At 38.5% G+C, this 27,667-nt stretch overlaps 4 protein-coding genes across 5 annotated transcripts in view; all 4 read right to left on the minus strand.

The window, feature by feature from the left end:
* Positions 1 to 12,104, minus strand: part of wake (wide awake) — a 96,253-nt gene extending 84,149 nt beyond the window's left edge. For both annotated transcript variants that reach the window (XM_066405458.1, XM_066405381.1), the window contains exons 1-2: positions 11,952 to 12,104; positions 8,482 to 8,615 (exon numbers count right to left, since the gene is read on the minus strand). In XM_066405458.1, the coding sequence (XP_066261555.1) occupies positions 8,482 to 8,600 (119 nt within the window). In that variant the 5' untranslated portion in view covers positions 8,601 to 8,615; positions 11,952 to 12,104. The remainder of the gene's footprint in view (positions 1 to 8,481; positions 8,616 to 11,951) is intronic.
* Positions 12,105 to 13,237: 1,133 nt separating this feature from the next.
* LOC136417898 (arylphorin subunit alpha-like) lies at positions 13,238 to 16,638 on the minus strand. The gene is given in 10 exon segments (XM_066403783.1): positions 13,238 to 13,592; positions 13,643 to 13,846; positions 13,899 to 14,035; positions 14,038 to 14,292; positions 14,351 to 14,599; positions 14,649 to 15,146; positions 15,835 to 15,992; positions 16,048 to 16,240; positions 16,299 to 16,447; positions 16,498 to 16,638. Coding segments are annotated over 10 exon segments (2,226 nt in total). The 5' UTR covers positions 16,589 to 16,638; the 3' UTR covers positions 13,238 to 13,300.
* A 1,807-nt stretch (positions 16,639 to 18,445) lies between these two features.
* On the minus strand, positions 18,446 to 21,706 carry LOC136413715 (allergen Cr-PI-like). Its single transcript, XM_066397446.1, has 8 exons — positions 21,569 to 21,706; positions 21,383 to 21,516; positions 21,008 to 21,330; positions 20,317 to 20,848; positions 19,742 to 19,856; positions 19,460 to 19,604; positions 19,083 to 19,406; positions 18,446 to 19,031 (listed from the first exon to the last, which is right to left on the minus strand). Exons 1-8 carry the CDS (start codon positions 21,663 to 21,665, stop codon positions 18,542 to 18,544), a joined length of 2,160 nt encoding a protein of 719 aa, XP_066253543.1. The 5' UTR covers positions 21,666 to 21,706; the 3' UTR covers positions 18,446 to 18,541.
* Positions 21,707 to 22,528: 822 nt separating this feature from the next.
* On the minus strand, positions 22,529 to 27,352 carry Prp5 (pre-mRNA processing factor 5). Its single transcript, XM_066394219.1, has 15 exons — positions 27,227 to 27,352; positions 26,743 to 27,003; positions 26,583 to 26,691; positions 25,980 to 26,530; positions 25,547 to 25,923; positions 25,268 to 25,495; positions 25,068 to 25,210; positions 24,820 to 24,969; positions 24,569 to 24,765; positions 24,375 to 24,518; positions 24,154 to 24,326; positions 23,888 to 24,100; positions 23,604 to 23,765; positions 23,343 to 23,542; positions 22,529 to 22,842 (listed from the first exon to the last, which is right to left on the minus strand). The coding sequence occupies exons 1-15, from the start codon at positions 27,235 to 27,237 to the stop codon at positions 22,600 to 22,602; spliced, it is 3,162 nt and encodes a 1,053-aa protein (XP_066250316.1). The 5' UTR covers positions 27,238 to 27,352; the 3' UTR covers positions 22,529 to 22,599.
* Positions 27,353 to 27,667: the final 315 nt, after the last annotated feature.

Below are 27,667 nucleotides of genomic sequence, written 5' to 3' on the forward strand. Positions count from 1 at the left end.
TGTATACGGTACCAACAATACCGAGTCGGTTACGTTTGGGATTATTTTGCATATTATTAGGACTGCTCAAGATCTAGAAGGTTTATTTACCGGGATTTACCATCAAGGGAATTTGTAATGACGCAAGTTGCAAGGTGGCAAAACTGGGAAGATGAATTCGGAGTCTGTTTGGGCGGCACATTTCAAATTCTGTTCATCCGCCATTTTGTCAATAACACTGTCAAACTTCTGTTGTATTTAATTAACTCGAATTTTCTTTAGCTTCCGGCGCAAATTGGCGTTATTTAAATATACAAAAGCAGTAAGAGTTCTAGTCAAATAGAAGTGAAAAAGTTAAATTAGCTCATTTATTTCCATCCGGATTAAAGAGAAACTCAGTTTTGTGCTTTCCCATGTACAAGGTAAAATAGACAGTTATGAATAAATGCAATTTTAAACCGAATTACCTGGAGGTTTCATTAAGTTAGTCGATCATTCTGCCGTAGTAATTAATTTTGTTTTAATTTTCGGATTAAATGACTGAACCCGGCTAAAATAACGGTCTCTGCTCTTGAATGGGGCATCGATATAGAGTCCAAATGAAGTCGATTGAAGCTTCCTTAAAAAAGTGTGGAAATCTATCCCTTTCAATATTTAACACTTTACGCCTTTTAAGTAAAGTTTTGTGTTACAGATCCGAGAGATCATGCAGACGAACACAGTGAAATTTAATACGTTATTTACTCAAGTCTTGGGAGGATAGACGGTAATACAATTTACCAAAATTCTAAACATAAAGGGATGTTTGTTGTGAAAGTTATACTTGCGAGTAGTGGTCTCGTTTCAGGACGTAAATGAGACATATCAATATCTCATTTGGTCGTTGTTGAGGACTTAACAGAGAGCTTTTGCTGAGACTGTGTAGGCCGTCTGTACAAAACTAAATCGAATCTATAATTAAGTCAATTACGATGCTCACATAATAATCAACCCTGCTGTACGTAAAATGGATTCTTGCAGCTTCGACGTTTCGCATGAATATAAATGAGAAAAATCTACATAAATGCTTGTTACCGTTATTTTCATCATTTTCCATGAGATCAAAATAAGCCGTTTTGATGGGGCGTGTGAAAAATAAACTCCCTAGTAAGACAACCTTTATCGCACACAATATGAGAGAGAGAGATTTCCAAACCGTACTGTTGAAATTCTAACTGTCGATTGATTTTTGTACGGAAATCAAACGCAATTGTCAAACTGCACCGCAGTAGAATTAACATGAATGTTTAGATAGGTTAACAAACAGCGGGATTGTGGATAAATTAGGTCTGAGCCTCCCACATGCCCCCGCAATGTCGCAAATTGGGCCAATTCGCAAAGCTCAGGTGGAACTAATTGGATTTGGGGCATGTATCGTTCATTACACATAAAGTAGCTTTAGCACTGTGAAATATTAGTAATTAGCGCCACGGGAGCTCATTCATCATTTAGTACAAAATTGAGAAACAATCAAATTAGATTAAAACTGATTGGCAATTTGGAACATAGTTAGCAAACATTTTTCAACGCCCGCACGTGAAAGCAATCAGCTGTTTTACGCAGCTACGTTCCATCTGAACATTTTTGTTAAAGAATTTAAAACTCGCTATTTATTTAAAAATTCGGAAAAAATGTCCAATACACCCTACTGTGTTCAAAACACATCCATGGTTTTTAATACAAAATTGAGAAACAATCTGAAATATTTTGCAACCAATGGCAGCAGGCTATTAATTCGCAAAACTGCGTTCTAAAATGATTTTTTTAAATCGAAAAAGTTACATTTTAGCAAAAAATTAAACTCTTGTAGATATTTCGTATTTCCCTAGAATATTTTGAATTCTTCCCGTTACAAATCAAGGTTTATGGGTGCGCATTGCTTCCAGGAAATCGTTTCACTCTAATTTCATGCTCCTCGGCTCGGCCTAATTTAACTAACTTACATTCCTTTTCGTCCTATAATTTGAAACATCATGGTTACTTATATTGTTATTTTATTTGGATTCTAGGTCACTGGTTCCACTTCCTCACGTTTTGGAAGTCAAATTGCAGTTTAAAGCACCGCAAATTAAAATCGCTCAACTACTAACAAAACTGTTGGCAAAATTCAGCTTTAAAGCAGCGCACACAGATTAATAGAATTTACCAACGCTTTAATAGAGACAAATAGCCCTATTTTAGGGTCCTGACAAACCAATTTGTACAAGGCCCTTTATAATAAATCCCAGCCCGAGTCAACCAACTCTATGATTATTATTCAAGAGTTAAGTAATTCTTCACCTCGTCTCAAAAACACTCATTTTGCGTAGGTATATGGGGGAGATTCAAATTAATTTAAAAGGGCCCTTAGAAACAGCAATGAATAATCTTTAAAGCTCCGTTTAACTGAAAAAGGTTGCTAGGGCTATTAAACCTCCCTTTCCGAATTATTTTGCTTTTAGTTATCGCAACTTGAGGCCTTCACGGGAGAAATTTATGAACTAATTTTTAAAGCATGAAAACGTCTCTAATGGGGTTGAACTACCTTTTCATCTATTACCCGATCTTTTTTAATTCTGCGTCCAACGACGCAGTTTGCCAAAGGATTACAGCTCCTTAGAAATCACAATTATGGCTCTAATTCTATTAGAGCCATCGCGAAGGGCGATTAATGGATTTTCGGGAATTTTCATTAAAAGCTCGGTAACGTCGTTGCAACTGAGCCAGTCTTGAGGCCCTAGTTATCATCATCCACGAAAATGATTTAACACAAGGCGTAATTATTATAAGGTACAACCCTTATCAAGGCAAAATACCAGCCAAAAGGTCTGGCGTTATTTATTGAAAAGGTCAATATGTATATCCTTGGAGAAGCTCCAGAAGTTTAATGAAATTGCAGGAGTTTGCTATTAAAACGCTTTAAGCCAAAGTAATGGCCTGGGTATGATGCGCAATAATTTTTTTTAATTATTTTAGAGTGTTTTGTTATAGGGTGTGAGACCATGAAAATCCCATTAAAGAGTTCGTATAAGCAGTAAGACGTTTCACCATGCTGTCAAGAAAATTAATTTAACTTGATTAATTCTTCCATAAAATGTGAAAATACTTTCGGTCTTCTCTACAACTTTTTCTTACTTTCACCTATCTGAAGCCAAATAGATTAAAGAGACTTTACATGTACACCACTAGAAGGCCCAAATAATCCTCTTTAATACTGCACATGGCCTGGAGAGAAGTAAACAAACTTTCATAATAAATAGCACACAGATCTCATTTATCATAAGATCAAGAGCCATATGATCTCCCTACTAAACAACCATCCTGCTATACCTTATCTCTTTACTTATTGTCACTAATACGGTGCCATATTGTTGATAAAAATCATCATAATCATTCCAATATCTCAAACAATTTATTCTAAATTTTGAGCCTAACTAATAACTCCGCTGCCCGGTACTAAATTTCGTAGTTTCTACTAGAGCTTATCCACTTCCGGGATAAAAGACATCTAAATTTCGTCAACGAGATCCATAAAACAGGCAAATAAACGGCATGGCTCAAATTCAATACCCTTCTGCAACAAGCCCCGGAAAATATTACAAACGTCAAAAATAATATGGCGAAACTTGCCGGGCTATAAAGTTTATATCTTAAAAATTCCGTAAACGTTTCGCATCAATTTTTCATGTTTCCAACGAAATAAATTTCCATTGTGGCATATTTTCCTTAGTTGATGATGTATTATTACGCCGATTTCGTTGGAAACGCACCACGCGGAACGTCGTCTTTTGAACTCTAGCTAAAACTGGAAAACTCAACTGTAACGGAGTAATTTTAGTTAAAAATAGTAATATATAGAATATTCCGTTTTACATGCAAAGATACTGCGTATTTTTCATTTTAATGTAAATGATTTAAAATCCAGGTGGTATCGTTTTGCATTAAAAGATGTCTGTTTGTGGAAAACCTCTCAAATATCTATCATGATGTTAGCTTAAGTGGAAGTGAACGAGAAATTAATGACTCCCGTGCAAATCATAAAAAAAAAACGTTTTCTTGCTCTTTGGGAGCTGAAGCCCATTTTTTGAATTCCAAAGAAAAGGAAATATGGTCAATAATTGTGGAAACATATGGACCTGTGCTTGGCCGAGGTCGGATTAAGTTCGAGGAAAAATTTCCATTATTAAAGCTCTTCATTTATGCGTTTAGGCCGAAAGTGCTCAGAGGATGTTATTTTTGCTGCGGGCATATAAACAAGACGACAAACAATAAAGGCTAACGAACCATAATTAAGGGATTTCAGAACAAATAAAGCCCTCCGAGGCAGCCACTGAGCCATACAGAATTATTTCAGCCCTAATAAATGGCTTAAATTTAGCTTCGGGAGAATTATTTACTTATTCCGGGGAGTGTACAGGAAATTGGCAAATGCAATAAATTTTTATGAGAGTTTCAGTATAAGTTTTTTCTGGACGAAATGGTGGAAACATAAACCATGTGCTCCAAAGAAACCTAAATAGTATTTATAGACTTATTTTAATACACTTATGAAATCACACAAAAGTCCTCAACTCTATTACATTATTCACGATAAAGTTAAAACCTGCAAGTCTGCTTTCAATGTGTTTAAAGGCATGCATAGAGGTGGCGTTAATAAGGGTAAACAGACGGTAAATTTAGAAGAAAATGTAGGAAAGTTCTCTCTCAAGCACAAGTTTCTGTTTAATTGTTTATGGGCGCTGATTTCGCAATTTTGAAAACGCATTTTGCCCTATCCACTTAATTAGAGTTTCAATTATTGTATTTATTATTGGAAATTTCAATTCCTTTGAAGTCACTTCATATGGTTATTTGCTCTGAAATCAAATTGCATAATTTTATGAGGTGCGTTATTCAATATGCTCAGTTTGTGAATTATGAAGTCCCTGATGAATGGACATGCAATTTTGTCGACCAGAGAATAGTCTTAGAGAGAAATCCACTGAAAATCCTTTAAATTTTCATTGTAGTACCCAATTTAATAATCCGAGATAACTGAGTTTTCGACAGGAGAGCCTCGGAGAGCTGGAATGTAAAACACGGAAAGCTCCCCGAATTTGGTAAACCCTTTCAGATTCCTGCATATAAACATATGCAAATCGAATATAAGTTGTTCGTTTGCCAAGCCGAATATTTTGTACATAGGAAAAGGTTTATTAAAAATTAAAAAATCCCATTCGTGTCTGAATGGAGCCCTTTAAGTGTTATCGTCTAAACTAAGGCTTAATGACCATTAATGTTTGTTCTGAGCTTAAAAGAGACTAAATTAGCTCAAAACAAACTTCCTAAAGTTGCAAATCAGCTCTGCGATTCACAATGAGGAAACGGAAAAGTGCGAATTTCCTTAAAGCTGTCAAGTGCTTTGCAGCAATTAATTGCCTCTTTTATCTCTTCCAGTTAAGGCCCATTCGCAATGAGAACCCTCTTAAGGAGATAATTATTGAGTTGAAGTTTTCAGGTTTTGTACTTTTAGACAATAATAAGCACAAAAATAGATTCGTGAATAAATTCAAGCAAGCGACTTTTCATCAAAGCCCCCCATCATTCTAAACCGATTCCGGGTCTACCTACACCGTAAAATCATATAAATTTTTATATACGACATAAAACGTGAATCTCGCGTACAAAGCTGTCACAATCGAGGTACCAAACGTAATACGGACCGTATTTCAATAACAATTTGAGGACGCATTTAACCTTTATGTGACTTTATAATTTACGACTAACTAACTGTCAGTCAGAATGAACCGTCATTTGGTTAATTGTGCCGCCGTGCACACAATGTATCTAACGAGTACGTTCGCCATTTCGTGCAGAAAAAAGGTTATAAATCAAAAGTGCTGTATTTGTAATGGCTCCAACACAATTTCAATGTTGGCATAGGAATCGCAGGGGACGTGACCATTGGCCGGTTCCGAAATCCCAAATCGAACGGTCATCATACAGATTCGTCAGTTGTTACTTGAATGAAATTGCCCCAATTTTACCGAGGATAGTAAGGGATAAATTTAGATTGATTCGGCCTTGTTTGTGCACGACAGGGACATGATGATGCTAAATCCAGCTTCTATGAAATGGCACTTATTATTGTTCGCCTGCAAGCTGAAGGACAGATTCTAGTTGTTATAAAGGGGAATTCTAACTAGTTTACAGAATAAATGAAGAAATAGTCAAGTGTCAAATACACCAGTTTGCCAACATATTTACCATGTTTCCATGACATTTTTGAAGTTCGATTTTTTTTATCTACAAAAATTTAATTCGAAATACAATGTCCAGTCGCCGATTTTTGAAATGTCCTCTGCACTTTTACTGAATTCAACTTAATGCTCAATTAAAATCGATTTTTTTTTCATATTTAATTTGCGGCTACATTCCATATCTTTTCGTACATTTCTGCATTTTCATAATCCAAAATTGGCAATCGTAGGGCGTTAAAAGACTTTTAAAGGGTATCATATATAGAGAATACAACTAACTAGTGCCTATCATACAGCTTGATCTCGTATTTAATTTGGCAACTTTACTTCACACCCTTTCTGTATGCCTTTGCGTTTTTAGATAGTGGAATAGTTTTCGTCACTGTAGTCAAAAACGACTTCAATTCTCCATATAAACTTAATAAGACGACCACTCTCGTTGGGATTAGTGATCGTCAATTAAATGAGTCTGTCTCTTATCTCCTCGAGTTCAACTCAACATATTTCACTCTAAACACATTCGGATTCAGTTGTTTCTGTAACACGATGAATTTAAAATTTTTCTCTCTCGCTCCCACTCATTAGTATCATATTGAGCTTCATGAAAAATCTTCGTGCACGATCGGTAACGCTCGACAATCCGATGTGCCTTCAGAAAATTGTCTGATAATAATACAGAGTGCATTTTTTTAAGGAACCTTTTTTAATCAATTAATTCAGCATGTTTTTGCGCGATCAGCCAGCCCATGCGTATCAGATATTCCAAATAATGTTTCCGATGGAAACTAGTTCTTTTTGTACGTTTATTTCTCCCTAATATCGGCGATAAAATTATAAAATCATGTCTTGACGCGTTATTAATCGACGTCAAAGATTGTTAGGAAACAAACGAGCCCCCATCATCATTCCACAGATATTTATAATTGAAAAGATCTAAGGATGGGGCCAAAAATAAATTGATAACTTAATAGGGCCCTCTGTATCGGAAACGTTGGGGATGAGTGAATGTCGATTGGGGCCTCTTTTAGTTCAAAGGAGAATCAAGTAGATATTATTCAGTGCACTGTATCCATTCTTCTATCATTTAAATGTTAAAGTTTAATAAAAGGAAAATCGCACTGCATGAAATTACACATAGCCATTGCCCCGACGCAATTGCGCAGTTAATTTACCCTTCAAAGGAATTTGCATTTGTGTGTGGTTCCTGCAATTGGCAGTATTGGTGATTCACGGTAATTAGCAATTTTATAAAACCCATATTCCTCAAGGAGCTCGAGTCACAGTCACATGCCACTATGGAACTGCTATATGACACGTCAATATTAATGCGTGCTAATACGTCAGAAACACGCTGGCTGCATAATTTGAGGATTTATCGCATTCCTCCCGGCGCATATCTCCGACATCTGCTATAGAGAAACAATTCTTGCAATAACCTTCACTTCTATTACTACTTTATTTCTTATTTGCACAGGATTCAAACAATCTCAATTACATTGGCCAGACAAAAATAATCATAAACGAGTAACTGTCCATGTCTTGCTGAGCTCCTTCAGTAAAAAGGTAATATCTGGGTTTGTAGCGTTTAATAATAGATAAAATTGGAACCTACATTTCTCAGTGATCGAAGAAAAACGAGCCTCTATAGGTTATCCGGGCGAATATAAAAGATAACGGGAACAGGCGGTAGTTTACGATAAAATAATGCTTTAGTAGGGAGATATCGATTGCCTATCGTCATCGTTTGTTGCCCCAAATTGCATTACGTAGTTTCTGATAGTGAAAAATGAGCAGTTTTTCATAAATCTATATTCAATGGATTTTAAAATGGCGCAGTATTGCGCTAGAAAGTTGGTAAGTATTGGACATGTATACAATGGGCTTCGCCATTTCATCAAGAAATTCGCTAGTTCCGAACTTGTTGGCCTTATAAATATTATGGGAATCACCATATAAAAGGTTTTGCGGTTGATAATATAGAGCAATTGTTTCCCTTAACCCTTGAATTTCCACCAAACAGAATGGTGCACCCAGCTGTTGCTGTATCCAGGAAATTAACCAAATAACAGCCTCCAATCTCTACAATAGGGCGTATTGTTTCACCCATATACAAGTATTAATTGTTAGCATCTGGCAGCTAACCACATCCGTGTTCATAATAATAATTCGCTTAATGCAGATACTCTTGCAGAATTATCCCCCGTTGCAGTGTAATGTTCGCAGGCATAAAGTTTGTTTGACTTACCTTTTTTCACGTTCCTTTCTCTGCAATTTCTTCTTCTTAAAGGCTTTCTTCACTCTCAAAATCAAGAAAGCAGCCCTGTCGATGGTCAGTCCGCTGGTCGAGTGCTTTCTATCCTCCATTTTCTCTTTCGGAGGCTGCATAGATCCAAACTAACGTAAGACAAAGAAAATGTTTGAAAGAGAGAATGAACTCTTGACCCTCATCAGTCAGCATATGAACACAGACTCAATTTAAGCTGTTTGCCATTACTTTTGCTTGTGAAAACATTTCCGCAAATGCATATGCCTTCAGTTTAAGTCTCAATAAAGTCGTCTTTGTCACCCCCAACTCACGTCTGATACTCTGACAGCCTGTGCCAGAGCCCTGTTGTCACGGCCCGGATAAAACTGCCACCTCAGATTCAATCTTTTCGTTATTTCCAGATTTCGGCCCACCCAATAACTCCCCGAGACCATTTCACTTTAGTAAGCCGCACTTCCCCTTTGAGGTTCTTATCCAATCATTTTTTATTTGGGGCCAGCTCTTATTGTCAAAAGGTGGATTAATGGGTTTCGGTTCGTCTTTCCGAGTTGAATTCCCAGAGATTTTGTTTTACGCCGCTGGGATTACGAGATATTAATCTCGACATAATTGAGTTTCGATTATGATCCAGTTTTTCTTCGAAAGTAAATCTATCTAATGTCTACAAACAAAAACCGAACACGATGTTTTATTCATATCAAAGCATCCCCGACCGCAGGCAACGACATCATTGCTCATTCCTTAGCTATATTCTCTTTTGCGGAGTGTTCGGCAAACTTGAAAAGAACAGGATTTTTCCCATTTCCACGTGCTCGAACAAGTTCCTCAGACAGTCCCTCAATACGTACCGCAGGAAGGGACTCGTAAAGAAAATTGGATAATTTTAGGCCGGCCCCTGTGAATACCAACGTAAATTGGCCGCTATCGTGAAATGGGTTAACATTTTGTCTCCGGGAGTTAGTTTTGGATGTAATTAGGGCCTGAGGGATTGCGACGATGAGAAAATGTGACCTGAAGGGATGATTTGTTGCGGGAGTGCGTGTAGGAGATGCCCGTCAGATTGCGGTTTTGTTGCCCTCATAATTCTTACGTGATAATTAAAGTTAGTTTGGGAGCATTAAAGTCGATAATGAGCCAGATTAACATTGAAATAGTTATTGGACTCGAATAGTCGTCTTGGTTAAATTACGAAGAACCAATAACAGTATTAATTGGGAAGTGTGTCGGGTTCCTTTCAGGTATGTGCAACGATCTTCAAATGTTTGTTTTCCAGTAATGACCTTCGGCCGTCCCGGAAACGAACGATGAAACATTAGAGAACAATACAAACAAACCAATTTTGTTTTATTGAAATAATCAACAAAAGTGCTTATACTCCTTCGACTGCACACAAAAGTGCTTCTGGTGTGCAACAACCAGTAATTATGCACCCTTAGAATCCGCGAAGTACCTAAATAGTACCTCTATTAGCAATTTTAAATACTTTTTACTATAAAATTCAAAAAAACTTCCGGAAACCATATCTTTGTTATTATTATTTGTTATATTATGCTGTTTTTGTCTGAAGGCGAAATCTTTCTTACCACATCCCTTCTGCTCTTCTACAGACCCGATACTGCGGATTTATTTCGGGCACTCTCCCTTCGTCACATCTGACCTTGTGGTAGCCAAAAGCGTCGTACACAACAGTCGCCCCAGGAACTTATTCACCACCGAAACACCTCAGATTTCCGGGAACCGCTGCAAGCCATTGTTTCAGGAGGGTAACAAGTCTGTCAGCTTTTCAATTGTTTTTTAGTGACGGGCACCCTAAGTGTGGACGAGATTTATTCGTGTAGGTGTCTACAACGTCGACAAAAGCATTACTCTACATGAGATAACTTTTTTAACTGAATTTCCCCCTATGACAAATATCCGATAAAATTTGCTTTGTAAGGAGTCCTAAAGAAATAAATCCTGGAATTGGTAAATATTTAGATTAATATCTGACTTCCTTAAAATTCCTAACAAGACATTGTTCGAAAATTAATGTTTATTATTTCCTTAATTACTAATACATTGTCATGCTGCCGAGGATCCTACCTGGCTCCATGCTGAGCACAACCGGTTTGAGCAGAAATTAACTCTCCCCAATCCTCATCGAATCGCATGCTCTCGCTGAATTTCTCAATCAACCAACAATGTGTCCGCCCAGCTGGGCACAAGAACACAAAACGTAATACATGTTTTATGAGATTTGCGGAAAATTGCAATCTATGGCGGCACTAAACCTCTCGAGACGAAAAATATTAAAACTTCAATGCGGTCTGGCCCGCAACGTTGTTAACGTTACTTTACGACTCGTGGCACGCTGTAAATCTCGGGAAGTTACCCTGCGAAGCAAATTTTATGCGATTTCTTATAATGGACGAAAGAGGAAAGAACGAAGATGTAATGTAGCTACTAAAAAAGCCCATTCCTAGTCGGCTCAGCGCTAAGATTCAATCGCAAAGTTGGCGGTTTTTGATTAACTCCTGCCGTAAAGGTTTTACGTAATTTAAACGCAAAGAGAGCCAAAAAGTGGATAAATTCGCTGGTAAACGGGGTGTTTAACTAATTCTGAGGATGAGGAATAGTTTTCATTTCATAACCGGTGGGAATCGTTGCTCCATTCCCAATAGCCAGCCAAATTTGCGTTCGTGCTCAGTCGGTCGTTTCCGGAACAGTAGACTAATCATAAATGGCAAGGTCATTGCCAAGATTAAACATAGGCATCCCAACATACATCCTGTTTTGTCTTCGCCATTAAACCCAAAACAATGTAATTCTAATTAATTCATCGTTAAGTTGAACCTGTGAAGCGTACTTCCGGGCCCAAATTCACCTGCAGTGCCATCCACATAAGCGGCCACATCCACCTGACGTGTCCCTGCTTTTCTGTAGGAATGATGGATGGCTGCGCTTCGTACGTCTATTTCCAGGACGTGTTGAGATCTCATTCGCGACTCACTCTGCAAATATTAAGATGTTGTTTTCCGGGGACACTTGACGGCAAACAATATATTTCCATTACAAAGTCCCTCGCCCAGCTGCCTCGAAATTAGATTGTCCAAATCAAGATTTACTATCTTTTCAACTGCTGTGTCACACTTGATATTTCTGTACCCGAGGTAGATATTTCTTCATTACCGCTTGTTTGCCATTCTCTACTGTCGTCAGCCTCTTCCTTTTTCACTTCCTCGCTTTTGTCCTGCCTCGTAAATCGCAATTGTCGATTTATTTATTGGGGATGCGTCCCAAGTTCAGCATTCCATTAATCTCGCATTGTGTCGCATCACTCTTGCTAGGTTTATTAATTAGTCATAAAGTCACGAGCCATAACGTTCGATATTTATGGCCCCGATAGGTAATTTTGACTGATGGGGGACGGTAATTTATTGTGTTCCACCGGCCGTAAATCCTTAACTTACCTCAAGACTTCTGTGGCCAGTTCATCCTTTAAAACACCGAAACTAAAATCACATTTTAGAAAATTCTCACTGTGTTCAAGAAACTCGAAAACTCAACGGACGCGCGTCTTTTCCGCCAAACTTCGCGTGTTCCCGACGCGAGGGAGAACCGGCCTCGCAGGGATGTCCGCGTGAAATGCCGACGGGGATGAAGCCGGGCAACCCCCAACATCGATCCAGAAGATGTCTTTCGGACACGCCTGGTCTTCGTGACCTACGGAGGCGCCGAAGGGCGAAGAGTTCGAAAGGGAAGATGTCCTAGGTCACGAATTCAGTCACCTTAACATGGTAACAAACCAAGAAGGGCTTTAGGTTAGTTAAACGTTAATAGCTTGGTCACGCAGCAGTTTAATCCCAATGGACATGTCGGGTCTCGGATACTTGGGCTTGCAGCGCGGTTCTGCGGTAATAGTTTTCTGGCGACTTTTAATTAGGGGGTTCCATGCGTTTTAAAAAAAAAATTAAATTAAATTTCAAAAAAAAAATCCGATGGGTTCAAGTCGGGACTTCGCGGCAGTCGTAGATGTTCACTGCCCCGACCGACGATGTGTTTGGAGCAATAGACAGGAGCGCCATCTTGCGTGATCCAGAACCTTTAGGTTAAGGGTAAAGGAACATCCGCCAAAATTTGAGGTCAGTGGTTCCTCAAGAAGCTCGAATACCATCCCCCATCCAGTTTTGCCGCATGTTTAACTGGTCCTAGGATAATATCCCCTGGATCCCATACTTCACATTAATTAAAAATTTATGTTGAAAGTAATGCACCCTTATTAAATGAGGATTTTCCATGTTGCAAGAATGGCGGTTTCTCCAATTAAATATACTGCTATTTGCAAATTTTGCCTCGTCGGTGAACAATATTCTATTAAAGAACAAAGAGTGATGATGCTGCTTTCGGAGTAACAAATTGCAGAAATCAATTCTAAGTTGAAAATCCCTTGGAAGCAAATTTTGAACGGGCGGAAAATGTTAGAGAAACAGCTGCTCTTTCCGTAAAAGACTTGGAAATCGACGATTTTTTGACTTCAGTCACTTCAGAGATATGTACGTCTAAGAAAGATCGATTGAAGAAATCTTTCAGATTTCTCCCCTTGTGTGTCTATTTAGAAACTTTTTACCTTTTTATCTTATGTGATGCACACTACATTGAGATATCTGGAAAACGACTGGAATTGGGGTGGGTCCTACCGTAGGTGGCTAACCATCGACATGACTAAAGCGGACCTCCTTTAAAACGAAAAACTCTAACATGGTAAGAAGCCAAAAATGGCTTTAGTTTTATTCAAACTCAATAACTTAAACAATGATCTTTAATGGATGTGTTGGGTCTGAGGAACTTGGGCCTCATCTGCAGTCCTGTGGTAGATTTTCGTCTCGTAGAAGTAAGAGTTGGGCACCTCGTGCACGAACATCTTTCCAAACTTAATGGGCTTGTTGAAGGGGTAGTAGACAGGGTAGTCGTCCACGTAACCGCCTCCAGTACCTGGGTGAGGGTAAGAGAAGGTCATTTCTTCCTTTTGTCCTGCGTAGGGCTTGTGAGGGTAGACGATGAAGTAGAACTGATAAGAGACTCCGTTATAGGAGCCAATGGGCAGCATTAGCCTGCAAACGAAGCTCGTGAAGGCTTTGAAAATTCCAAGATCAATGCAAACCTGTCAGGGAAGTAGAAGTAGCTTTCATTTCCCATAATATTGAATTCCCCTTGGCCTTTGTAGGCGCTCATGACCCTGTCAAACAGCTCATTGTGAGTGGTTTTGTCGTGGCTGAAGTACTCACTCTCCTGAGAGCTACGCTTGACGACGTTCTGGCCTGATTTCAGGCGCCACTTGAAGATGTCAATGGGCACGAAGTTCAATCTAAAGGTTCATCATTTGATTCCAACCCTATTAATCCTTCCACGACTCATACCTGTTCTCAGTGATGTTCACGCGCCTTCCATACTCGTCGTACTTGGGCCCCAGGAATACCTTCACGGTAGCCTCAGTGTCTTGGTTGGAAGTTATATGAATTTTGTAGGTGAAAGGTTTGTGGTTGAGACGCTTCTGGACGGCCCAGATCTAGATACGCAATTCAAATCGTGTCCTCAATAAAAAAAGAAGCTGGAACTTGCCTTGAAAGAGTCATCTTTGAGCTCTTCAGGTGTGTTAACAACTGCGTTGCTGATGTCGCTATAGAACTCATCGAAGTAGGTGATCAACCTGTCCATCTCCACCTTATCGATGGTGACCCCAGGAAATACCAGCTCGCTCTTGTGGTAGGGCTGCATGTGGGTTTGTTGGTATACCACGTAGTTCGTCAGTATCTTCAAAGAAAAAGTCGGTTGTTTCTTTGGAGCAGGTGTGTGGATGACAAAGTTATACCTTCTTAGCTAATTGATAGAAAGCGGGGTCTCTGAGAGCGGTTTCATGGTGTTCCAAAGCAGAGGGAGCTGTGTGCATCCAGTCCAAGTGGTTGAAGGAATACCCCAGCAGATGACTTGCAAAGGAGGTGTAGTTCTTGTAGTATTTGTTATTGGGAGAATCGGCATTTCCTAGCAAAAGGTTTCCAAAGGCATTCACGGCCTCGTTGTGATGCTCAGGATCGTAGATTGGTACCATTTTTCCCTCCTTCTGCGAACCTCAGTATTAGCTATACCCCCGTCAAGATGAAGGGACTTACAATATCGAAAACCATCCCATTGTCGATAGCATCCCTGATGCGCCTCTCGAAGTCAACAACGTGCGTGTAACTAAAAGCGTAAGGCGAGTTAGCTTGCTCCCCATAGTTCTGGTAGTAATTCATGAGCTTGGCAAATTTGGGCCTCTCCGGGAACATGAGCCCATTGGGGTACTGCAGCGACGGGTAGTAGGGGGTTTCGAACGGTACTTCCCAGTCGAAAACGGGAATCTGCCCCTCTCCATGGGAAAGACGTTCCAAGTAGTATCTGGCTACGATACCCTGCATCGTGGTCAAGATTATCTCTCCTCTGTAGTCGTTTTTGATATGGAACTCATCGCCGTCCATCCAGTCGGGGTAGTAGAGGTGGAGGTAGTACCAAACCGAGTTCAAACCGACATCTTCCATGAAATAGGAGAGAGACTGTTCCCAGTGGAGATTGAGGTAGTGGCCGGAATAGTTGGCGAAGACGTGGTAGTCACGTTCGTCATCGTTTTTCTTCTGTGATTTGAGGGGAAGAGAAACTGTTTCAGATCGTGTTTACGCCAGAAGCAAAAAGAGTTTTAAGAGCTTAAAAAGGTGTTATGATCCGGTCTGAAACCTCAGATGGGCGGACCAATGCGGCATCAATGTAAGACCAACTTTTCGCTAATCGTCGAAACATGCACGTCAAAGTCTGACGTCCATTGAAACAAATGCCAAGCGCCACGTTGCCACCTCTGTTTAAATCATTGATTTGACAAGTTGTAATAGATATTTTTTAGTAGTTTTAGATGGAATTTATTTTGCGGAATTCACGTTAAACGCCAAAGTCTCACGGAACTCTTATAAAAATATCAGATAATTGTTAACGGTTAAATTTCTGATTTTATTGCCCGACTTTGGCAATTTTTATTGATGTTTTATAATGGCAAAAGTTCGCGAAAATCGCTTAGAAATGCTTAAATAGAGCTTTTATTACTCATTTGAGCTCCAATTTTTAACACGTTAATAGCCCAAATGAAGCAAGAAAGCGCAAATCCACTGCATCGCCTCCAAAGACGTTTTCTCGAATCTCGAAAGCAAAACGCCATTTTTGGTACATTTACTCAAATCTCGTAATTTGGAGAGCTTCAGTGCGATCTTTTAAGTGCGGCTTGGGGCAGATTTTCGCACAATTGACCTCCGTCCTACGCCCCATATCACTTACATGCATAGCACAATGCCCCATTTTGTATTTGTATGCCTGCTGGATTACGTCGGAACCATAGAAGTACCATGGGTAAACCTCATAAATGGGGGGGAGGATGATTCCATAGGTATCTTTCCTATGGACCACGGCCACAGATAAGGAGTAAAGATACAGTCCTGCGAGAAGAACGCCATAGCAAATACAGAAGTTCGTGTAGATTGGTAAACAAACCTTCATTAGTAAACTGATGCATCACCACTGCAGCGTGATAGAAAGTCTCGAAGTCTTTGGCGTAGTAGAAGAGCTTGAACAGGGCAACGGCTTGTTCCAAGTGCTCTTTGGTCATTGTGGAGAAAGGAACCCCTTTTGGCACCACATAGTCGTTGTGTATGAACTGGATTAAAGTGTCCACCACCTCAGGCTTCTGCGCGTTTAAAATGGCAATTAAGCATATGAGTTAAGAAAAAAGAACCTGAGCTGACCACGAATGAAGCTTTGTTGACTTGCAGCCATTGCACGGGGTCTTGGACTGTTTGGTAGATCTGCACGTGTTCTTCCAACAAGCTCGGCTGATTCACATGATGGAAGAGGGTGAGGATTTTGTATTGCTTTTCTAAGAAGACATGGTCCACTACAAAAGAGAATAATTGTTAATGTTCAAAAATAAATGGCGAAGCTTACCAGTTGTGTAATGTTTGCCAGAGTGCTGCACGGGGTTTCCCAGGACAGCAACCCCCAAACAGAGAACCACCGACGCCAAAGTGATCTTCATGCTTGTTCCGGTACCAAGTACCCAAGTCTGAATCTTCTCAGTTTTGAGTACCTCTTTTATATTCCATCGGTTCCAGGTTGTATCGCCGTTTCCAGATAATTTTAATTGGTTTCTTTTACGAATCGCGATGTTGTGTAATAATTACACTTATTAAATGGCTTATCGACCAATGCCCAAAAATGCGTAAATATGTTTGTGTATTTTGTTTGAAAAACAGGGACGACAAAAGAGATTGTATGTCTGACTTTGGAAAAATTCCTTTGATTGTCGGCTGGAAAGGTCCAAGAAATACGCGTTGAAAGTAAATTAAACAAAAGGTCTGGTGGGGTAAATTTATTTCTAGGAGAACATGGGAAAAAGAGAGAAAATATATACGACCTGGCTTCGGGAGGAGTTATTTATGGCGCACTTCAGAGACTGGAAGTGCAAAATGGATTTTTGATTTAGGCGAACGGTGGGTTTCTTAGGTGTAAGCTAAAGCACACATTAGAAATATTTCAGGTGGGAACAATAATTATTTAGGCGCTTCTAAACATGCAGAAACGGCCTAGTGATAGGGACCTTTTTTCCCGCCTTACAGAACCAGACACATCATCATTTCCATCGCGGAATCCGATTTAGAACCATTTTCACCCTTTCCTGATAAAATTAACCTAAGGAGGATCTTAAAGGTCAGTGACATCAACAGTCAGTCAATCAACGATGTTATTTCAAATTTTTAAGTTAGACAATCCTGCAAACGCCTCAACTCTTCTGCCATAATTTCCGATCTTTTTTGCCTCAGGTGACGCCACTGTTTGAGGACATGCATTATCAGCATGCAACCAAATATGTTTGTTTTATTACTTTCTCGTTAATTAATAATCTAAAAATGCCATTTCGTGGCGTTGATCTCCATTTTACAGCTGCATGAGGTTAAATCTCGGCTACAAGCAGCTCAGAAGGCTCAATTCTGAGAGATAGAGCAGCCCAAAAAAACCTTTATTAGAGCTACAGTGTGGATATATATGTCAACATCGTTTCAGAAAAATGACTCAATCCAAAATCATCAGATGTTTTTATTCGCCATTCCATCAAGAAACAGAAGGATAGTTGAAATACATATTAATTTCATATTTTATATTTCTGATGAGTAATCTGAAAATAAACAATCTCAATGCAACAATCCTATCTCCATCGATTCAAGTTCGTAAAATGAATAAGTTTTACATAATTAAAAGTTGAACAATTATGAAATTATTCTTTTGAAGGGGAAAAAACAACTGTACCAATAATAAATTATTAATAGCCATCATTCTCATTCCAGATATATACATTGTAAATCATGAACTTTGTTGCCATCTAGAAACAACAGTGAAAAATCAGCATTGGGTGCAAGGGTTTACTAACCGCATGATAAATCCTCGGATAAATTAGATGTTTAGGTTTGCCACATTTTAATAGTAATAAATATTGTTTTGTCGTTGGTTGTCTCTGTATTGCTTTTTCATAATACACCTTATTATCAACATAAATAATTGAACGAGGTCAAGTTCATAAGGACATTACTGTTGTCACAAAATCAGTTGAATTTATTAAGATTATACGGAGTTGAATACAGGTAAGAAATTATATTTTCATTTATTGAAATAGAGGAATGTTGCCAAATAATACTTATTAATTAGCTTTAAAACGTTGTCATTTTGAAAATTTCTTGATGGAATGACGAACGAAACTTTTAGATGACTCACAGTCACCGATTGTGGACTAATTGGTGAACGAACTTTTTACAGACTAAGTGAATAAGTACTTCTTTAACTAAGTACTTTTGATCACAGAATATCTCGAAAGGGGAGAAAATAAAGAAAAAGTATCATACCTCAATTCATTTATTTGAATATTTCCAATAAAAACCACAATTTAATACAACTTTAACTACATTCCTACATTATCATAAACCAGTCTTCTAACTCTTCAAGCTTCCTCTGAACTAACAATATTAACATCAATCTTATGGTAAATCTTCGCCTCGTAGAAGAAGCTGTTGGGAATCTCCTGATAAAACTGTCTTCCATACTTAATAGGCCTGTCGAAGGGATAATACAATGGATAATCATCGATATAGGGCCCTCCTACTCCAGGACGAGGGTAGAAGTAAGTCCACTCTTGAGGCTTGTTTTCAGTATAGGGCTTGTAAGGATAGACGATGAAGTAAAACTGGAACGATTGACCGCCGTGGTCACCCTTAGGGAGCATGTATCTCAAGGGGAAGTTGAAGTAGCTCTCTCGACCATTGACGGTGAATTCTTTTTGACCATCCAAAGCACCTAAAACCTGTTTGTACAGGTCATAGTAGCTGGTTTTGTCAGAAGAGAAGAATTTGCTCTCATAGGAGCTGCGTTTGATCAAGTTATCCCCGGTTTTCAGGTCAAAGATGAATTTGTCCAGTTCAAAGAAGTTGCATCTGAAGATTAAATGCATTAATTCAGTTTTAGTTTAGTACTCAATATCTTACCTGTTGTCAGAAATATTGATATACCGCCCGTACTCATCATATTTCGGCCCAATAAATATCTTGACCACAGCCTGCACATCCCTATCGGACTTCACATGGATCTTATAAGTGAAGGGTTTATGGTTCAAACGGTACTGCTTAGCACGCACAAAGAAATTGTTTTCTTCTTGGCTCAATTCCTCCTGGGTGTAAAAAACTGCCTGACTCAGGTCTGAGTAGAACTCGTCGAAATAGGTGATCAAACGGTCCATTTCCACTTTCTCAATGGAGACTCCTGGGAAGTTCAGTTCTTCTCGAGTGTAAGGTTCCAATCGCAATTGGTACCTATTAAAAAATACCATAAAAAATTCATTGGTAATAGAAGAAGTAAGTAGTACCTGGCGTAGTGAAGCATAAGGTGCTTGTAAAGCTGATAGAAAATTGGATCTCTTAAACTGGTCTCCATGTGTTCCAAGACAGAAGGGGCTACTTTGTAGGGAGAAAGGGGGATGGTGGAGTAGCCCAAAAGATGTCGACCATATCCTATGTATATTTACATATGTATAATAAATAATATATGAGAATCGTGCCACTTTGTGTACTTAATATAAATAAATACCACTTTTAGCCAAAAAGCATTTCGAAATAAATTTACGTTAATTCGAAAAAGAGGCACATACCAAGCCACGGTCCGTAATAACGACTGTCTGGAGAATCCGGATTACTCTGCAGCAAGTTTCCAACACGCTCGTATCCTAATTTGTCGTTGTAGAGTTCGTATCTTTGTCCTTGTTTCTGAAAGAAAATTTTCAATTGTACTCATAATTGTAAATGCGCAAAAACTTAGGAAAAATTAACGCATCAACTTCCATGTGAACTCCATAAGAACTTACAGAACTTTCAATTCAAAATGGACCAAATTTTTATCCACCATTTAGTCCAGATTTTTAAAAATTCCAATTATATTTTGTTTCATCAAGTTTCTCATCATTCGAAACGCAAACTTTGACCTTATCAAATCAAAATCCCATTTCAATGCGAACCCCAAACAGAAAAATTCCGCCTCAGCCCAATCATTAATAACATCCCCCGCAAGATTCTGCTATTCCAAGCGAATTTCAATACGGAAATTTAGTTCGACTCGCCCTGGAAATATCAATATCCCATAATTTATGAATCCCCTCGGAATAATGGGATATTACAATGAGAACGCGATTTATATATAAAGGGCCTGATTATATCCAAAAATACTTACATCCAAAGCGTACCCCCTATCGATGGCATCAACGATCCTTCTAGAATAATCCTTGTACAGCGAATAACTGTAGGCGAAGGAGCTCTGGATTTTTTGGCCGTAGCTATAGAAATAATCCGACAACCTCGCAAATTTAGGTCTTTCAGGGAAATTCAATCCGTTAGGGTACTGCAAGGAAGGATAGAAGGAAGTCTCCACAGGAACCTCGAAGTCAATGGCTGTAGGCTTGCCGAAATCATTGGAGAGACGCTCCAAATAAAATCTGGACCACAGCTGCTGATGAATGAAGTAGTAAAGTTCGCCACGTCTGTCCTTGCCGATTCCTTCGTATTTAGTCCCAGACATCCAGAAGGGGTAGTATAAATAGTAGGTATAATAAAAAGAATTGATGCCTACATCCTCAAGATAGTAAGAGAGAGATTGCTCGGGATGTAAGTTCAGATAGTGTCCAGAGTAATTGGAAATAATTGTGTAGCCTGGATATTTGCCGGATGAGACTTGGATTTTCTGGCCGTTCCAGGTTTGCTTGCATCTATTTAAAAGAAATTGAATTTAGTAAAAAGATGTGTGAGATAAACCCACTCAATAGTCAATGTGACTCATCACATGCAACAAGAAATGCATTTGTATTGCGGGTTGCAGCTCGAAATAAGCAAAATTAGGTACGTTTACACAGTATTTTTAAGCTAACCTGTAAGCCTCCTGTATGGTATCGGTGTTGAAGAAAAAGTGTGGATACAGCTCGTAAATTGGAGGCAAAATAAGTCCATAACAATCCGGTCTGTGGACAATAGCTAGCGAGCAGGCATACAGGAATAGTCCTTCGTTCACCCAGTGGCGAGACACAATGGCTGTTTTGTAGAACGTATCAAAGTCTTTGGCGAAGAACAACAAGTCAAACAGAGCAATAGCCTGTTCCAAATGCTCTGGATAACTAATGGAGAAGATTTCCCCTTTGGGAAGGCTGTAGCCCTTAGTATAGTGCTCAATGATTTTCTTTACAGCCTCAGGATTCTGTAAAACAATATCAGTTGCAAAAACTAATTGAAACCTGAGAAAAACCTACAGTATACGATTCCTTGTTCTCGCTGAGTTCAAAGGTTTTGATCACTTCCTCGTGCTCAGCATTGTGGCAGTGTTGGTTAATGTGTCTGAAGAGGGAAAGAATTTTGCGTTGCTTCTCTAGAAAGTCTTTGTCACCTGAAAAGCTTGTTTAAATCTCTGTTCACAAGAATACTTTTAACAGACTTACCAATTTTGTATTTGCTCTCATATCTAGTTTCCACAGTAGGACTACTGCAAACCAAAACACTGAGAGTGGTGAGCACGAGCACAAAAAGCAGCTTCATCTTGGCTCCTTCAGAACCGGGCTTGGAGTGTGCCCAGTAATGGTCATGTGGACTATTTTATACCCTTTTTGCAGGCAAGATTTAATGACCTTTTGATAAAAGAATTGTTTATTCTTTTGGCGTCTTTGTTCGCGTTAGAGAGTGGAAAAGGGGACAATGCGACAAAGTTTTAATAGGAAAATTCCTCAATTGGTGTCGTTTAAATTATTACGGAAAACCGTTAGTTTTCCTTTCTTTTTATGGAATTAACTCAATTTGTTCACATGCGTCCATTTCAAAAATTAGTCTAATGAGGCTAATAAATCTTTAAAGTTAACTTTGCACAAAAATTTCTAACATTTCAATATCACCCGGTCAATAATCCCAGCCACCCTATCGGTTGGCTGTTATATTTGTTTGATAAAGCAGAAATACTAAATTTTTTCTTGAGAAAATAAAACAACACAATAATATAAATTAACAGAATGAAGGTCAAGATTTTGACTCTAATGATATATACTTTATTTAAATAGCAGGTCATAAATAATCTTAAACTGCAATAAGGCCAATTTAATTAAAAGTGTGAGCGTTTGTTCGAATTTGCTCCTATAAAAAGTCATAATTATCTTGACCAAAAGGTGAAAGAAATTTGGGTAAAATCCTATTGTTTCTTGACTAGTCGATGAATGAGAAAATTTTGATCATAATCTTAATTTTTTTTATTAATTAGAACCACCAGCATATATTCTTCAGTATTTTGCCACAAGTGTTAGTAATCATTGATCTTCACATTCTTGTCACTCTTTAATACAACTTATATGTATACCTTCACTATTTTCTAGGAAATGTTCTTTTGTGCATAATAAAAAAAAGCTACATCCAGGTTATCAATAATTCAGGCTATAATTACTTATATTCCACTTCGTTTAACCAAAATTAACACGCAATACAAAAATTACACGACTTTGTATCTGTTTTTGTTAATCATATGATGCCCCGACGTTTGCAGTTTGAGCAATTCCTCCTTAATCAATCTGGTAATCTCGGATTTGGCTTTAGAGACAGCCATATCGGAGGTACTTTCGATGGCGAGGTAAAGTTTCCTTTCTCCTTCAGGTGGAGCTTTACCTGTAGGTACGTAGGTACCTCTCACAGTGATACCAGCCTCGGAATATTCGGAAATTTGGGCAAGAGCTTCCTAAAAAATAAGAAGTCTTTTCTTGAGTACATCGTAATCAAACAGATATCTCAATCAACACACTATTGTTTAAATATTAGAAAAGTCATTATTGCGCATCTCTCGGTTCGTGGACAATTAACTATAATCCAAACACAGGAATGTTACCAGCAATAGTATTTATCTGTTGCAGTTTTAATGGTCATTAGGAACTATTAGGAATATATTTTCCACTTGTTCCATCTTTCATTATGTTAAACATTAATAATTGCAAATAAGAGTGCGAATTTCTCAATGAAGATTCATTAAATGCCCAAATAATTACTCTGAGATAGTAACATCTTAGATAAAAAGACAGAAATAAGTGCAGTAATTGAGATAAAAGAAAACATTTTTAACGCACTGTATTTACACGATTAAGAAATTACTGTTCAATGTAATTGCCTGCACTTTTATCCCAAGATGTTGAAACCTCACTAGAAATATTCTGGCTGTTGTTGTTTAAACGACCTTTAAATTACCTTCGACGTAACCCTCCATCTAGCCTGCTGAGGGAAATCGTTAATCTCCAATTCCTCTTCGTACTTCCTAAACGTCTGCTCGCTATCGTCATCCATCTTGTCATCATCGTCCTTAGGCTGATAGTTTAGTTTATTGTTCAGTTTGGCCGCCAACTGCTCGGCCACAGTTTTAGCATTTATGGGAAGTGCAGAACTACTGCCTAAGCACATGAAAAAGAGATTCTTGAATGCTTTTTTCATGAGTTTCAAAGGGAATATTACCTTTGAGGATCGATTCAGCAGCTTGTTGCGTAACGAATTTCGTGTCGAAGCTGCTGTTTTTACTGAAATTAATTCGGGAAGCTAGTTTTTTGGCCAGTTCCAATTTGTCCACAGCGGAGCCGCCAATGGAAGATGCTTGAGCCGCCATGGCTGGATTTATGCCTGTTAAAAACATAATTAAACGATTTGAATTTGTCAAGGAATTTTTTCAGTTAATTCAATTCTCGATCTGCCTCTTCGATCGCCATATATTGTCCAAATTCCTAAAAAACTGTTTTCCTCACCTAATGGAGCCTTAATTTCTTTTACAGTCCTTTTAGTAGCGAACATGCTCTCAATTTGTTGGTCAATGTCCTGTTCCAGATCCTCATCATCACTGTCTTGCAATCCGAGCGCTGCTTTTTGGAACTTTTTCCGCTCATTCATAGCGGCAGCTTCGTTTTCATCAAACTTGAAACCCTTACCGCTAAATCCTCCCCCAGTGTGGACCTTTTTACCTGTTCAAACATATTCTAATCACTGTTGCCACCACACAGCAATTTCGCCTTACCTTCAGACTCTTGTTTACTCTTGTAATCGTCCCACAACTTCTTCAACGCTTCAGGTACAGGAACATTAGCTAATTCATGCGCTCTTATAATATCACCTGAATACCTTCCTTGTTCTGGGGTGATGAAGGTATAGGCAAATCCTTTGTTGCCGGCTCTGCCAGTGCGGCCACACCTAAGAACTACATAGTCAAGAGTGCCGTCCGAAATTGATTCAAATTACCTATGGACATAATCCTCGTAGTGATTGGGACAATCATAATTGACAACCAAAATCAGCTGTTTGACATCGAGTCCTCTGGCAGCTACGGAAGTGGCGACCAACAGTTTTACTTTTCCGGATTTGAAATCCACTATTGTTGAGTCTCTGCAAAAGTTGATTATTTTCTCAAATTTAAATTTTTTATAAAAACTGACCTGTCAAATTGATCGATTCCTCCGTGCAAACTCATACAATTGTATGAAGCTTTCATCAGGTCTTTCAGTAAAATGTCGGCGTTTTCCTGTTTATCCACGAAAACTATAATGCTTCCCTGCTCATGATAAATGCCTAAAAGTTCCAAAAGTTTCAGGAATTTTTGGTCATCTTCGAGTACTACCACATGTTGCTCCACCTAAAAATACAATAAACCCACAAAGCTCTAAAAAGTTCAACACTGAAAATTCACCTCTTGGCAGACCACCGAGCGGCCCCCTACTTGAACTTCTATAGGTTTCATAAGAATTCTACGAGCTAAAGCTTCCATTTGTCTGGGAAATGTCGCACTAAACATTACAGTTTGTCTGTCCGGTCGGACATTGTCAATTATCCTCATGACCTAAAAAAAGTAAAATATTTCTAGACATAATGGTGATGACCATTACACAAGATTTTCTTCTTAATAAGATAGAAAGTTAAAGTTTTTGCTATTCTTACCTGGGGTTCAAACCCCATATCAAACATTCGATCAGCCTCATCCAATACTATATAAGTGACCCTTCTCAGATTGGTCACTTTGCCGCTGTTTGCGGCCAACATATCAATCATTCGCCCCGGCGTACAAACGATGATTTCGGCACCTTTAAATCTCATAAACATAAGAAAAAATACGTTTTTAGTAAATTGATATTAGTTACCCCTCTTCAATTCAGCAATTTGTTCGGAAATTCCGGTTCCTCCGTAAACGCAAACCGCGTATAATCCTAGGCTTTTAGTGAATTTCTTAATATCCTTACCAATTTGCATGCACAACTCTCTGGTAGGAGTCATGATGATGGCAATAGGTCCATCTGTTTCCTCTAAAGGAGGCTGATCCAAAATATGCCGGAACATAGGTAAGAGAAAAGCCAAAGTTTTGCCACTTCCTAAAAAAGTTGTTAGCACCAAAATCAACAAAAAAAAATCTTTAATCCTACCTGTCTTTGCTATTCCTATAAGATCTCTTCCGGACATTATTGCAGGAACGGCTTGAGTTTGAATAGGAGTGGGTTTTTCAAAGCCTAATTTCTTTAGAATGTTCAACTCTTTTGTGGAAACCCCACACTGAGCCCATGTTTTAATCGGTTTAGGACAGCCCTTGCCCTTTACTCTGATACCCTCAAGCTCTTCCTTATAAGCCTCCACTTCCTCGTGGGTCATTTTGGCTATTTCTGGCACTTCTACATAAAAACTCTTTCTGAATGGAATATAAATAATGTTGTTGTGGTCTATTTTGGCAATATCCTTCCTCTGCTTATTGGCGATGTTAGCAGCAGTGTCCTTTAAGTCTTCTGCCTCTTCTTCTGAAGAATATCTATAAAATAATGAAAATAAATTTGTTGAGGAAATTAATAACTATAATTTGATTACTCTAATCCATCCTGATTTTGCTCAATTAGTTCTCCTTTATTTTTATCAGCTTTCTTCTTGGCTACTCCAGTTACTATCACAAGTGATCCTTTTTTGTTTGAATCACTTTTGTCTCCTTTTTTAACATTAATTTTATTAATTTTCCTCACTTCATCTTGAACACCCAGCATGAATGCATCCAAAGGATCCACATCATCTTCATCTATGTCCATATCCTCTTTCTTCTCACTTTCTTCCTTATTTTCTTCCTTTCCTTCCACATCATCATCATCATTCGTGTCAATGTCTTTGATATTGTTAGCATCCCCATTCTCCTCTTTTTCCTCATCATCACCATTTTCTTTTTTAATGTCAGATTTCTCATCGGGTTTCTCCTCATCCTCAGAATCATCTTCTAAAGACCATTTTTTGATAGTGGCTGAGTCTGATGGTTCAGTTTTAGGTTCTTTTTTTACAGCATCCTGTTCTTTTTTCTTCCTTTCAGCTCTCCAACGTTCAATTCGGTCTCGCCTTCTTTGCATTTCCAGCTCAAGCTTCTTTTGTTCCTCCTCCTATAAGAAACTAGATTATCTTAAACATAAATTTAAATTGCCAATTACACACTTTATCTAAATTAGCAGGATCAAAGGACAAAGCAGGCTCCTCTTTCTTCTCAGGAGTACGGGATTTTGATCTTTTTCTAGAGGTCTTTTTGTTGTCCTTACTATCACCCCTAAAAATTGCTTTTAAACAAAATATTACAATTTAATCCACCTGTTCAAACCTCCTGTCTCTATCCCTGTTCCTGTCTCTATCCCTACGATCCCTATCTCTATCTCTTTCTCTGGAGGATCTATCACGGTCCCTCCGAGATCTATCCCTTGATCTACTCCGGTCTCTCACAACTCTCTCTCTAGACTTAGAATGTCTCTCCCTGGATTTGCTTCTCCTTCTTTCTCTGTCACGTGATCTACTTTTTCTTCTGCTGCCTCTAGAATGACGATCTTTGCTTCTCGAACGAGACCGTCTATACCTTCTGTCAGGGCTTTTTTATAAGACACCAGAAAGATTAGTAATATGAAGGGGAATACTTACAGATTTAAATATGTGAAAATTGTAAATTGAAGGTGCTTTGTGGGATTTATAATGGAAAAAAGTAAAACACTTAATTGAGCCTATTGATTTAATCCAGGATTAAATACAAGTTTCGTGGACGAAAAGGGCGTTGAAAATAGGTAAATAATAAATGAATTCTCAATGAAACTTACCTTCGAACCATTATAGAGAATTAGGAATTAATTAATTTTAAAAATTACCAGTTTTTGAGTGAAAAATCTTAAAATTAAAGTAAGTTTACAAACAAACTTATCATCCGTGATATAACCTCAAAAACGTGGGAGTGTGGGAGCGAACAAGGATAGCAAACAAAAGTAGAGAAGTGATAGGCACTTTCTTTGTTCTACGGTTCTGGTTACGGTTCACAGATGTGTAGAATTCGCGCTCCTAGTGCACTAATGAGACCTGCGAACAGGATAATTCAAATTCAATAGGATATAGGTTTTTTCCCAGGATCTGAAGATATAAGAAAGTTAATATACGTCCCCGAGTTTGATTTTGAGGGAAAAATTATTAATGCAAACCGCATGTCTTTACCGTATTTATTTACTTTGCTAAGGATGTTTTTTAAAACTTGCTATTTGCAGGAGACT

Source organism: Euwallacea similis, chromosome 1, assembly GCF_039881205.1.
Source record: "Euwallacea similis isolate ESF13 chromosome 1, ESF131.1, whole genome shotgun sequence".
NCBI classification, from domain to species: domain Eukaryota; kingdom Metazoa; phylum Arthropoda; class Insecta; order Coleoptera; family Curculionidae; genus Euwallacea; species Euwallacea similis.